The sequence below is a fragment of the Cetorhinus maximus genome, chromosome 15 (assembly GCF_964194155.1).
Source record: "Cetorhinus maximus chromosome 15, sCetMax3.hap1.1, whole genome shotgun sequence".
NCBI classification, from domain to species: domain Eukaryota; kingdom Metazoa; phylum Chordata; class Chondrichthyes; order Lamniformes; family Cetorhinidae; genus Cetorhinus; species Cetorhinus maximus.
The window spans coordinates 72,440,551-72,454,275 of record NC_135893.1 but is presented as its reverse complement, the minus strand read 5'-3'; the positions used below and the strand labels follow the sequence as shown (position 1 = coordinate 72,454,275).

The window sequence follows — 13,725 nt, the reverse complement described above, 5'->3', positions numbered from 1 at the left end:
CCCATAACTACATGCACATCTCTGACTTCTCGTCGAGACTGTATTGCCCGTTTACTGTCATGTGACTACGTGACACTATGGGCGGTACTGTTCTCCAGTCCCACGTTAACCTTTGCTATGCTGAGCACCCTTATACTACAAGGATGAACATAGGAAGAGGAGTAGGACAGCTAGCCCCTCAAGCCTATCCACCATTCACTGAGATCATGGCTGACCTGTGACCTAACTCCACCTTTGCCCCATAGCTCTTACTACCTTTGGTTAACAATCTATCAATCTCAAATTTAAAATGAACAATTGCCCTAGCAACAGCTGCCATTTGCAGAAGAGGGGGCCCAGAATTCTACCAACCCTTTCGTGTAGAAAAGTTTCCAACTTTCACTCCTGAATGATTTGACTTTAGTGGTGCTTAAAATTATGAAGAAGGTTTTGATCATTTCTCCTGTTTATTCTGTTTCCACTGGTGGCACAGCCTACTCAAAATAATTGGCAAGAGAGCCAGAGTGGGGCTGAAGAGGAGAAATTTGTTGACACTGTCAGTTGTTGTGATCTGGGACACACTGAATAAAAGGGTGGTGAAAGTAGTTTCAACTAACTTTCTAAAAGCAAGTTGGGTGCATTTTAGAAAAGAAAAACAATGCGTGGCCCTGGGGAAAGGTCAGGGCAGTGGGGCTAATTGGATAGCCCTTTCAAAGAAGGGCTTAATGGCCTCCATCTGTGCCACATCATTCTATCACAATTCTGAAAGAGAGAGGAACAGTACCTAATGAGAGCAAACCACTTACACTAGCAGTCAAAAAAATGGGGTCAGGAAGGCAAGTTAGTCCCAACTAAATGCTATGCATAGTAAATCCTCTGGCAGCTGGAGCCTCTGTGGCATTAAAGCAACTAATGTTAAACATTCAAACTGTGTTGTCTGAAGTCTATGTTTAAATCAATGAAAGATACTGCTGTTACAGCACAAAGTGGTGCTTTCAGCAGGAAGTTAGTGCATGATGATGGAACTCATTTAAAATGGTTGGTTGCACACAAACTACAGCACTGACATCCTTTGGCTATTTATCATAATCTCTGCTCAAGGCAACTCACTTCCTCCACTTTTCAGAACTTACCGAGACCAAAGTATGTTTTGCGTTTAGCTGCTATTGCCGCTTCAAGCAGCATCAGGCTAGAGCTGTAAGCCAACCAGGAACAGCAGATCAGCAGGAGGGAGCCCAGGATTATACCACACTATAAAGAAATAGAAGGAGCAGCAGAGCATTAAACCTTTATTATAATACACAGCAGTGTGGAGAACTCATGCTCTCATTCTGGATTTCATGAAATTTGAAACTAAAAATGAATGCTGAAGAAGGAAAGAACTGCATTTATATAGCACCGTTCTCAACCCCAGCACGTTGGCTATACCTGCATATTGCCTGTGTCGTTTTCACATGTGACTCACTCATTGGTTGCTGATTTGCGGAGCTCTCTGTCTCCTGCAACTCCTGTTTAACTGGTGTTAAAACATGGGTACTCAAACACATGGGGCTGAATTTTACGCCAGCAGGATTTTACAGTCCTACCTAAATCAATGGAATTTAGAATGGCTCACTGCATTTTACGACCCCATCCCTGCCGTGACAGGGCCATAAAATTCCAGCCCATGGTCTCACTTTATAATGAGGTTTCGACATACAGGACACTCCCCAAAGTGCTTTTATAGACACTTAAGTACTTCTTGAATTCAAGCAGTATTGGAATTTAGGAAACATGGCAGCCACTTTCCACACTACAAGATCCCTGAAGCAATGTGAAAATGACCAGATAATCTGGTTTTTAGGTGATGCTGATTGATGATAAATATTGGCTAGCACACCAGGGATACCTTCTCTGCTGTCCTTCGAAATGGCACCACTGGATCGATTACATCCACCTGAGAGGGCAGATAGGGCTTCAAATTAATATCTCCTCTGGGAGCTCCAACTGCGCAGAACTCCCTTCATACTGCACCGGAATGTCAGGCTGGATTTTTTTGCTCAAGTCTTTGGATAGACGGCTTGAATCCACAACATTCTGACTCAGAGACAACAATGTAACCTACAGCGCTCTGATGGCACTGGGAGAAGCTTCCATTTTGACAAGACATCTTGTAACAAATGAGGAAGCCTGCTAATTGGTGATCCAAAGGTCAAGTCTTGCTAGGGGCAAAATGTACAGGAATACCTTTTAATAATAGTGGATGTCCTTACACAGGCTCTATTGCATGAAACAGGAATGGTCTGGATTAGCTGGACAAAGGATATGTTTGATAATGAATGGTGTGGAACTCCAATTGCAGTCATTCCATAGTCACTATGGTATTTGGTAAACAAGACATGTATAAAAATGTCTTGATCAGATTTTGTGAGAACAGATCTAAGGTGAAGACCACACGATTAAACCATTGTAACTCAGTCTCTCCAGGCATTTTTATTAACAGCATTGCAAATGACTGATTATAGTTTATAGTTCCCAATCTAGAGTCCAGTTTGTTATGAAATTGACTATCTGGTGTTTGAAATTATGTAACAATGAATAGCTCTTTTGTGCCACACTTGGTCAAATGTTCTCTTAATGTCAAGGACAATTACTTCCTACCTTGCCTCTCATTCAACTCATGTCCCAAGGCTAGATCAAAGCTGTGATGAGGTCTGGAGCCAAATAGTTATGGCAAAGCACAAACTGAGCATTGGTGAGCAAGTTATTAACATAATGGGATTATTGATGATTCCTTCCAGCATTAATGATTGGGGGGAGGCTGATATATTGATAATTGGCCAGTTTAGATTTATCCAGCTTTTTGTGAATAGGACATACTGATCCCTAGACGTGGCAATTTCCCACATATTCAGGTAGATGCCAGTTTTATATCTGCACTGGAATAGTTTGACTAAGAAAATTGCCAGCTCTGTGCACAGGTCTCCAGCGCTATGGGCAGAATGTTCTCAGGGCCCGTAGACTTCTCTATGCATGGTGTACACACAGGAACATCTTAACATGGAGTGAAAGGAATTGGTCAGACAATGGAAGCTATGATGGTTACCAGTCCATAGCCTAATGTCCAATAATGATAGATTTATTGTGATTAGGAATGGAAACCTCAGCAAATTTTGCCCTAAGCAAGTCAGACATGCTGAGTGCATTTGCAATGCCCATTTCACCACTCTGACTGAGACCAACTAACGCGACACAAATCAGTCAATGAATCTTGGATTGTCCTCTCCTCTATGGTTCAGCTACTCACTGGATAATCAGGGGATTAATTTGGGAACCCCTTATTTTATTTCCTACCTAACTAGCTGGCTTGACATTTATTCCTTCTTATTCCATTGCACTATTGGAGAAGGGCAGGGGAGAAATCCCTGTGTCCTGGCCAATGTTTATCCCTCAAACCACATCACCAAAACAGTGCAATTGGCCATTTATATCATTGCTGTTTGTGGGCATTGCAATCTGGCAGCTGCATTTGTTATGACCCCCGTAGAGACCAATAACTTTTAAAAAGATATTTGAATTTCCAGTGAATGGCTGGAAGGATCACACGACAAGATTCCAAGTTTTAAGACTGTCACTGTAACAGACAAACTAAAAGTAACGTTGACTAAACACTATATCAGTAGGCAATTTATACTCTAAATCACAGAAAAGTTTCCCCATTTATCTTCGAACACAACTGAAAATCCCCCTCCACGGTTATTTTTTACTCTGTCTCTTAACTAGACACTTTATTCCTCAGAGCTATTCCAAAGCTTTTCTCAGCTCTTGATGGCTTGCTTCCTTTTCCCTTTCCAACCGGATAACTTCTAATCAACGAACTGACTTTCACGGGAAGGATCATCCTGGAGATTCCTCCCTCTAGCCAAAGCTAGGTGAATGTTCCAGCCTTGTTTAAATCCTCATGTTGTTGGTCTTTTCAATCTGAGTGCAAGCTCCCACCTACCTTCTGTGTGGTGAGTAATAAGTATAGCATTTTCTCTGCTTCCAGTGCAGGGCTGGAAATCTCTAGCTCTCTGCTTTCTCTCTCTCTCTCAGGTTCTTGTAGACTGACCTGTCTTTGAGGTTCAGGGATATCAAGAAAAAATTCCGTAACCCAATACTACAATGGATTGTTATGGACTCAAAGTCTACCTGAACCACATGGGCCGTGTAACCAGGTAGAAATGCTGATTAAATGTTTTCAAAACCCCAGCCCTATTCTATCTTGGAATTAAGTGGACAGATTAAAATATAGCTGTTTATAAAACCTGATATTCCTAACATGTTCCAGGGAAACTTGAAGATTAAGGGCTGAATTTTTGCTCCCGAGTTGTGAGTGCGCAGAGTTGGGAAAATTTCCAACTCCCCAAGCTTGATTTGGGAGGAACTTCCCTGAATGTTTGTATTTCCATTCTAGGGGGTTGGGGTCATGCCTGCCGATGCCAGAAGTAGTGGAGATGCAGAGACGGACCCCGCATAGGTTATGTGACCTGATGAGGGTTTAAAAGACAGGCCGGTAAGGAGTTCCTGCTGTGAGGCAGGAGGTGGATGGAGGCGCTGCTGTCACTTGGAGGATACATCACTAAACAGTCAGGTAAGTGCAAACTGTAATAGTTATCCAACTGGTTGCTGACACTGGAACAGATGGCCCCTCTTGGGCTTACCGTTGGAAAGTGTTGCTGCTGATTAGTCACATTGTAATGAAGGAACCACACCACTAAGTTCAGGCTGGCAAAACTACACAAGACACAGTCATGGAGATGGCAGCGTCTTGGCACCATCAGCTGCTCATGATATTTTGCATTGATTACCATAATTCCTCAGGGGATGACTGATACACATCACATAGGCATGATCCTTTGCCCTTCCACCTACCCTCTTTCTACTCATCTCTTAGGGTGTGGCCATGCAATTGAGCCCTAACCAGGACCCTCACAGCTGCACACTGTCATGGCACAGCAGTGTGACTCAGAGGGAGCAGGCCAGCAGAGGAGTTTGTGGTCAGGAGCACAGCATGCCATTTGGGAGTGACAGAAACAATAACCAGACTACCATACATTCTTCCAGACCCACTGCCCACACCGCCCACCGCCACCGCCCCCCACTTCACCCCCAGAACCCCAACATCAGCCACTCATGCGATAGAAAACATGGTTCATGTATGTAAGCAGATGTATGTGTGAGAACATTCGAAGGTGGAAGCCTGATGTGCCTTTTCTTTTTCCATTTCTCATGTCAGAATGTCTCTCAGAAGAAAAAGTGGAGAAGGAGTGGGAGGGGCTGCACCCCGCTTCAGCTATAAGGGCCTCCAGATCCTGGTGGAGGAGGTCCAGAGATGGCGCTCCATATTACATCCCGGCAGCTGCCGGAATGCACCCACATCAACCAAGATGGAATGGCAGGAGTAAGCCACTGTGATGCAATAGGAGACCATGGAAAATCATGGATTCAACACAGGAAAAGGTTCCATAACCTGCTGCGCTCTGGTAAGGTGAGTTATTCACCACTAGCACACAGAGGTCCAAATGATGGTTCACATCTGAATGCTGCACCTATGGTGAGAGACCTGGCACATTCCTCTCCTATATGGAGACTTGTAGGTCCAAGCCGCTCCTATAGGGGCACACAGTAGTGATGTGAACGTCCACTGTGATGTGCTGTCACATTCAAGAGATCTGTCTCTGGCATTCTATATATTAGGCTATCATCACTCTTTACATTGTATTCACAGGGCAAGAAGGCCCATAATGACAGGGTGATGGCCTGGACTGAGGGTGTGTTTATAAGACCATAGGCAATAAGGAATGCGAAGGAGACAGACATGGAGGTAGACAGGGTGCCCCATCCGGCTGGTTGTCGGAGATGGAGAATCATCCAAACCCTGTGCTAAAGGCCGTGGTAATGGTGGAGGTGATGCTGTTAGTTCACTGAGCACAAGTGGAAGTTGGCATGAGAGGGAGTGCGAATGTTGGGTTGCGTGAAAAGGGCAGTGTGATTATGGTTGAAGGCAATGGCATGTCTCACAGTATGCTCTCACAATGTGAAGAGCTACATCTTATAATGTAGTTTTGTGTCTCACTCAGGTTCTAGCACTCCTTGCTCACCATCCCCTCCTCCCATTATGCCCCAGCAGCCATCCCCAGCTAACCTGCTGAAGGCCAACCTAGAGCTGTGGAGATTAGTGAGGAGTGGAGGTACTGAGAGCATCTCAGCACCCTCATCTTATCCTAACTCCCCAGCCCCTCTGCCAAAACCCTCATCTGCTCTACTTGTGCCAGTGACAATGTCTGCCCCTGCAGACTGCAGAAATGCAGAGGTCGCAGTCTGAAGTAGATCCCCAACAGGTACCTGGACAATAAGGCCAACTGCCATGCTCCTCAGTGCCATGTAGCATGAGAGTTGAGCAGCCTGCCTCCACCTCCCCTGGGGCAACATAGGGGCACTTTGTAGGAGCATTCAAAACCGCAGGGTTGCCTCAATCACTAATGGGTTCACCATGGTAACACCTCATATCACTTTGTACATATCACAATTAAGTACTTTGCAAATACATATCATTATAGACAAAAATGTTTCGGTCTGCTTTTATACACTAATACCCTCAATGTTTACAGAATGAAGGCAGTCCTTACCAGTACCATGCCCACACATGACATTCAGTGGAAGGCTGCTTCTTTCTCCAGACCTCAGATAAGGTAGTAGTATACCAAACATTGCAGATTGAGATACTCCTCGCAGCATTTCTTGTCCATCAATAATTGCCTTTACGGGAGGATTAATGATCAGACTCAATGACCAAATCCATTTTCTGAGTGTACTTCAAGCATGAGTGCTGTGTCGTGGGCAATCATCCGCACATGGTTGTTACACAGTCACTTAAGTGGATTTTCCGCATGTCAAAATGCCTTGTAAGCTCCAGAGAAGCATGCCTGTGTGGTCTCCCCACTACATTTGTTTCAGGTGGTAGAGGCTGTGGTTTCACAGGGAGCCAAGGTTTCTGGCAGCGTTGCATGTTGCAGATATCATACAGTCCTGAAACTGAACGCCGGTGGTGGATGGATAATGTGGAAGGTAATTGAAGGAGATCTTCTATCACACATATGACCTCACCCTGCAAATTGTGCAGTAGCTGCAGTATTGTTAGCACATACAATCACATCTGAATGTCATGGGTGTAAAGTGCTGCTTCCTACTGTCACTCTTGGCATAGTGGGCATAGATTGAGTTTCACTGGCTCATGGGCAGTCTCCAACATATATGTGCATGGTCCAGATTGTGAAGGACTTCTCACGGTGTATTTGTGCATTATGTTGAGGTCAATAATTATGATGTCATTATGAGAATGGATATTTTAAAAAATATTTTTGGAGAATATTGTGTTATTCTGTGGAGAAGGCTGTGTGTGTGTAAATTATTTAATTAAGCTGGGGGAAGGCTGCTAGAGATAGGCTGTCCAGGAGGTTTAAGAAATGAAAGGATAGAGGCGTTAGGATTGTGCATTTGTGATGAGGTATTATGGTGGTTTGAGGTACAGGTAAATAAGTTGGATCTAACATTCACATTTTCAGATAAGTTGAGAGCTTGTTTGAATATCAAAGGGAAGTCAGAGGTGACTTTTTTGCATTTTACAGGAGTTCCATGGGTAAATAGGAGAGGGTATATTGCATTTTATTGACCTGAAAGCAGAGACAAAATAGAAACATGAAAGGTTTTATATCTGGAAGGATTTGAGTTTCAAAGAGGTGTGAGACCATTGGAACCTGAGATGAAAGAGGGGAAAGGTATTTTAGAGCTTAGGTGTTGGCTGTTGGCTGTTGACTGTTGGCTGGTTGCTGTTGAGCTGTTAGTTGTAACTGTGAGCTATTGGCTATGTGAGAAAGATCGCCTGGAAACAGCTCTAGGCTGGGAGAAGATGCAGTTTGGATCAGCTATCCAGTCAAGCCAGATAAGTCTTGGGCTGGAAAAAGCAGTCTTGTTCTGAAGCCTTGGACTTCCACAACAGAGTGGAAGAAAGTTTAAGAGGTCATGTGGTATTCCTTTATTAAAGCTACAACAGTTTGCTTTGGGTAATATTATTGGATTTTTACAGTTAAACATCTATAAAGGAGTGTTGCCTGGAAGGTGTTTACCTATGGGTCTGACCAAGTAGGGAGTCTTTTGGGGGAATGTTTTGTAAGGCTGATTTTAACTGTGTAACTGTAATCTTGTGTGCTTAAATTTTCTTTTCTTCATGTTAATAAAACTTTTACTTTTAATTTTTAAAATCCCAAAAGTGTTCCTGGACTTCTTGCTGCTGAGATTGGTATGTTTTATTCTCATTTTCAGGACACAAAAATGTAAGCCAAGTTTCCCTCTGGGATTTGGTTTGCTCAGCAATTAACGTCAGCTGTGGTCATAGCATCATGGTATCAGTCAAGTTGATGGCACCGAGGTTCAGTATGAGCTGTTGGTTTTCTTTCTCATTGGGAATGGGCATTTCTCTGAGGATGTGTGGCTTCTGTGTTAAAAGTTCATTATGTGGAAGCTGCGTACCAGGGACTGGCTAATGTAAATTGGGACCATTCAAAAGCCTAGGTGAATCTACTCTAGATTAGTAGTCTTCAGTGATGACCCCGTCCTGCAAAGAAACAGCCATGGCTACAGGAGCCTGCCCCTCAGCTGGTCCCCGATTGATGCCCTCTTCCTCCTCCTCTGTGTCAGATCCATGAGCCTGGACTGGGGCCTCCTCCTCCTCCTGCCACACATCTTCCTCATCGTCCTCCTCCTCCTCTTCAGATGTTGCAGCAATAGGCCCAGCTTCTGCTGCCTCTGGTTGTAGGCTCTCCATTGCACCATATTGTGTAGCATGCAGCGCACTACTACTATTCTGGAGACCCTTGCAGGGAAATTCTGTGGAGCTCTTCCAGAATGGGCAAGGCACCTAAAGCACATTTTCAAGTCGCCAATTAGCCTGCTTTATTACATTGTGGGTGACCACATGGCTGTTGTTACAGTGTTGTTCAGGCTCGGTTTGCCACCTTCTTATCAACCATTTCCTTAAAGGGTACCCCTTGTTCCCCAGAAGCCAACCACTGACCGGTGTTGGTGTTTAAAACTGCTGAGGCTGTTGTGAATTCCTCAGGATAAATGAGTTGTTGCAGCTTTCAGGGTACGGTGCACAGACATGCAGGAAAGCCTTGGTGTGGGCACATAACACCTGCACATTCAGGGAGTGGAAGGAATTCCTGATCATGAAGGTGTCGTGACAGCTGTGCCCCAGCAGCCAGCCCCAGCTAACCCTCCTTAAGGCCAACCTCGGCCTGCAGGGGTCAGTGAGGAGGGTGAAGGTTCTGAGAACATCTCAGCACCCCCATCTTCTGCCAGCTACCCAATCCCATTGCCAGAGCCCTCGTCTGCTCTACTTCTTCCAGTGACCACGGCTGCCCCTGCAGGAATGCAGAGGCCACAGTCTAAGGTAGATCCCCTGCACGACGAGGCTGGCCATCGTGCTCCTCAATGGTGTCCCAATGGCAGCATGGTTACAGTTGATAGCCCCCGGCACCTGAGGGAAGCCTGCTAATTCTGCAAACCCCCGGCCCTTTGCGCCTGCACTGCCACATCCATCGGGAAGTTTACGTGCTCTTCCCGCTCGAGCAAAGCCGGCCTCAGTGATGGCCTTGATGCAGCTGTGTGCGGCTGACTGTGAAATTCCACAAAGTTCTCCTGCTGAGCCTGGAAAGAGACGGCTGCATAAAATCAGAGCCACAATGAACTTGAGAGCCACTGGCACGGTGCCCGACCTTGTTGCACCACGGCACACATGTTGGCGACCAATTCCCAGGTTAACCATCTTCCACCTCTGCAGTCCGCAGACCCTTACCTCAGGGTAAAACCTGGTTGTCCTCCTTCTCCTCCTCCTGCCTGGTGTGCACTGCGCTGCCTCCAGCTTCTGGCCCCGGTCCCTCACTCTGGCCTCACGTTTCTCACACTCATCTGCCTCTATGGCATGAATGCGTGAAGGTGCAATCCCCCTTTTGCAATCTCTTTCTCACAATGTGCATTCTTCCCTTCTCTGGCACAGTCTCCTTTCTCCAACCTAGGTGCCTGAGTCACAAGGAGAAAAAAGCCTGACCTTCCAAGGCCAGAGGCCCCACCCTCCAGTCCCCTTGTGTACCAGCCTCACATCTGTGATTTTATTTGTGGAGGTTCAGTGGCACTTAATGAATCTTTTTAAAACTCTCCAAACAGTAACCGAGCTCTTCAAACAGTACCCGAGCTCTCTAAAAGGGTACCCGAGCTCTTTTAAAGGGTACCCGAGCTCTCTTAAAGGGTACCCGAGCTCTTTTAAAGGGTACCTGAGCTCTCTTAAAGGGTACCCGAGCTCTCTTAAAGGGTACCCGAGCTCTCTTAAAGGATACCCGAGCTCTCTTAAAGGGTACCTGAGCTCTCTTAAAGGGTACCCGAGCTCTCTTAAAGGGTACCCGAGCTCTCTTAAAGGGTACCCGAGCTCTCTTAAAGGGCGCCTGAGCTCTCTTAAAGGGCACTCGAGCTCTCTTAAAGGGCATTGGAGCTCTCTTAAAGGGTGCCTGAGCTCTCTTAAAGGGCGCCTGAGCTCTCTTAAAGGGCGCCTGAGCTCTCTTAAAGGATGCCTGAGCTCTCTTAAAGGTAATTGCTTACTTAAGGGCCTCAATTGGTGGCAGGGCAGGAAGTCCAACCATGAGCCTCCCCACCCCTGACTTAATTCTGGTGAAGGCAGGACAGGTATGCCACCACCTCGTCAAATTAAATGTCCTTCCCACCTCAAAACATGACACAAGAGAGGCCATAAAATGCCACCCCATGAACTGGAATCCTAGCAAATCTCTGCTTTTCACAGTAGGGGTGCTGATTACTTTTTTACTTACCTAATCTGTTGATTTCGCCCTTGGTGTGTCGCCTTGCACTAAGAACTTTGACCTCTAGTTTCCTGACTTTAAAAGAATCTGCTTGTGTGATGGCAGACAGGGCAGCAGACTCGCCCAATCCAGACCCAGATGCCCTTAATGCAGCCCAGTTGGAGAATTAGGGCCGATGTGATCAATGTTCTAAAGCTATCATTTCCTCACCAATTGAGTCAATTACCTCAACTTGTTTTCTAAAGCAGTGAACTGCTTTTCAAGATAGTTTCCCTAACTCTCGGGAGCTTCCACCATGCTGAAGAATAACGAAGAATTTAACAGGCGCGGAGCAGAAAAATTATCTTCAATGCGGCAGAACAGGTTAGACTGGTTGTGGACTGAACATTCCAGTATAACTCTTTGAAGTTAATTCAATAGAATAGTTCTGCCTCAATGTTATTTCACAAAAGATCTTTCTTGAACAAAGACATATATACATCCCAAACACAGCTCCCACGTCATCCTGATCATTCTTAGGCTGAATCCTGAACTAAACGGGAATTTTATGGAGCCCGCAAGAGTAGGAAATGTGGTGTGCAGGGATGTGAAATTTTGATTTCCTGACAGTTGTTTGAGATGCAGGGATTAAGTCAGCAGCGAGTGTGGAATCCTGGGTGTGTTGAGGGGATGGTGGGAACCATCAGTCAAGGTAAGAAAATGAGCCTAAAGAGCGGTATCAGGACTGTCCAAAGGTGTGTGTATCCCAGGGTATTGGCTGGCAGAAATTGTTACAGGGCGTTGAGTTTACCAATAACATTTTAATTAGCCCTGCTGAGAGTGATGTCAGGCAATCTCCTTTACAATGCATAGAAGGTAGGCCAGCTGAGACTATGGGGAGAATCTTCTGCCTGTCAGGCTGGCCGGTTGGCAGCGGGTGCGGAGCCGATCGTCGCCTGCGAGCGGCTGCGCGCTGCCATTTTATGTGGGTGGGCCAATTAAGGCCCGCCCAGCTTGTCGTGCACCAAATAGCGCTCAGCGCTACCTGTGCGGGCGGGGGCGAGGATGGAGAGTTGGGGCCTGCACTCTTTCACGTATGCGCACGAAAGAGCGCAGCAATCTCCCTGAGGCACAGAGCTGCCTCAGGGGGATAAAGTTCAAATTGAAAGTTTGTAAAAAAAGGAAAGATAGAAATTATTCAGACATGTCCCCTCACATGAGCTGGGACATGTTTATGAAGTGTCAAAAAATTTTTTATTCATTTAATAAAACATTTATGAAACCTCTTCCCGCCCATGGATGAGGTTTCATGAAAAGGCGACGGCCGCCTGGGCTCTTCGCCTGCCCGCCAACCTTAAGGTTGGACGGGCAGCCCTGTCAATTTGGTTAATTGGTTTATTAATGGCCTTAGCAGGCCTTTGACAGTTCAGCGGGCGTGCAGCTGACTCTGGTGCATGCCCGCCGAACGAAAGATCGGAATGACGCACGATGACGCCGGGATGCATGCCTGACATCACCGCGTGTCATTTTATACGTTGGCGTGCGGGGCCTGCTGCTGCAAGCTGAAAAGAAATTTCTGCCCTATATGTTCAGCCGTGTCCAACAAAGTGGTGGGTAAAACACCAAACACTAATATGAACATTCAATAAAGAGTGAACAAAAAAAAATTGTTTCTCCCACAAGGAAATGTCCCTGACTCCCCTGTAACCACCATTGCTTGTCAACCATAAGGTGTGCCAGTACGTTTAGCTCTCTGACTAAGCTCCTCTCAACAAATAATGATGATGCACACATAAATAAAGTGAAACCAATGTAATGTGAAATATTTGCAAGTGAAATTTAAATTTGAAAAAACACCCATGCCACATTTGTGCTCTCAATAAGTCTTACGTTAATGGCAATGGAGTTGGGCAGGTAAGTTCTGGCCATGATACAGGGCCTCTTGACCAGAGGCTCTTTTATAGCCTTCCCTTAGTTGCAGTTTTGTCAGCTGACAGCACGTTTCCTCGGTGAAAAGCGTCCCCCACGGCAGAATCGCACGTATCTCCCGTGCACGCCCCGCCAGCGCTTTAAATTTTAATTGTTGTGTACGGGGAAAAAGCAAGAGAGTGGAAATGGCACACACTTCCTGTTCCAGTGTTGGAAACAGCGCCCAATGAGAAAAGTCCACCCTAAGATTTAAACCCCATATCTATCACCAACAGTAATTATCCATGTAACTCCACAACATTGTCCATTTCTGCCCCAGTTAGCTTTTCTACCAACTTAGCCATGTTTTTGCGACCTTCAGACTTGTCTACTTGAAAGGTTTCCTTGTTGTTCCCCATCCTCCATCCTACATAAAGACCAACTTGTCCAAAACTCTGCAGCTTGTGTCTTGTTCTACACTAGGCTTATTTCATCCACAACCCCTGTCTCATTCCCTAATATATCAAATATGAACTACTTGCCCTTAATGATAAATTCCTCTATGGCCTTGTCCCACTCTATCTCTATATTCTGTTCTAGAGCTGTAGCCATTCAGAAATACTCTGTTCCTCCAAAGCTAGCCTGAGACATTGACAAGGGTTGAGGACTTCAGGCATTGGCGAGGGTACAGAGTTTGTAGTGAGCATTGACCTCCTTAAACACAATGAAGTATGAATGTCGCATGTGCAGTTATCCATTTTAGTACCTGCTTGAGTGCACAGCACCCAAGAGAATAAAGGGCAGTTATCATTGTGTTATCTTGCCTGCTTTCATAAGGTCACTGAACTTTTTCTGACACTGATATGCACTCCTGGAGTTGGGAGAGGTTCCAGTTGGTGTCACTGCCACCTTTCTCTACATCATATATGGAGACACATTTCTGAAGCTTATTCTTATGGGTGTCCCA

General features: G+C 45.6%; 1 protein-coding gene across 1 annotated transcript in view; it reads right to left on the bottom strand.

The window, feature by feature from the left end:
* LOC144691120 (solute carrier family 38 member 10-like) overlaps positions 1–13,725 on the bottom strand; it is a 47,312-nt gene that overhangs the window by 28,408 nt on the left and 5,179 nt on the right. Inside the window, exon 2 of the mRNA XM_078559191.1 lies at positions 1,113–1,230. Within this exon, the coding sequence (XP_078415317.1) occupies positions 1,113–1,230 (118 nt within the window). The remainder of the gene's footprint in view (positions 1–1,112; positions 1,231–13,725) is intronic.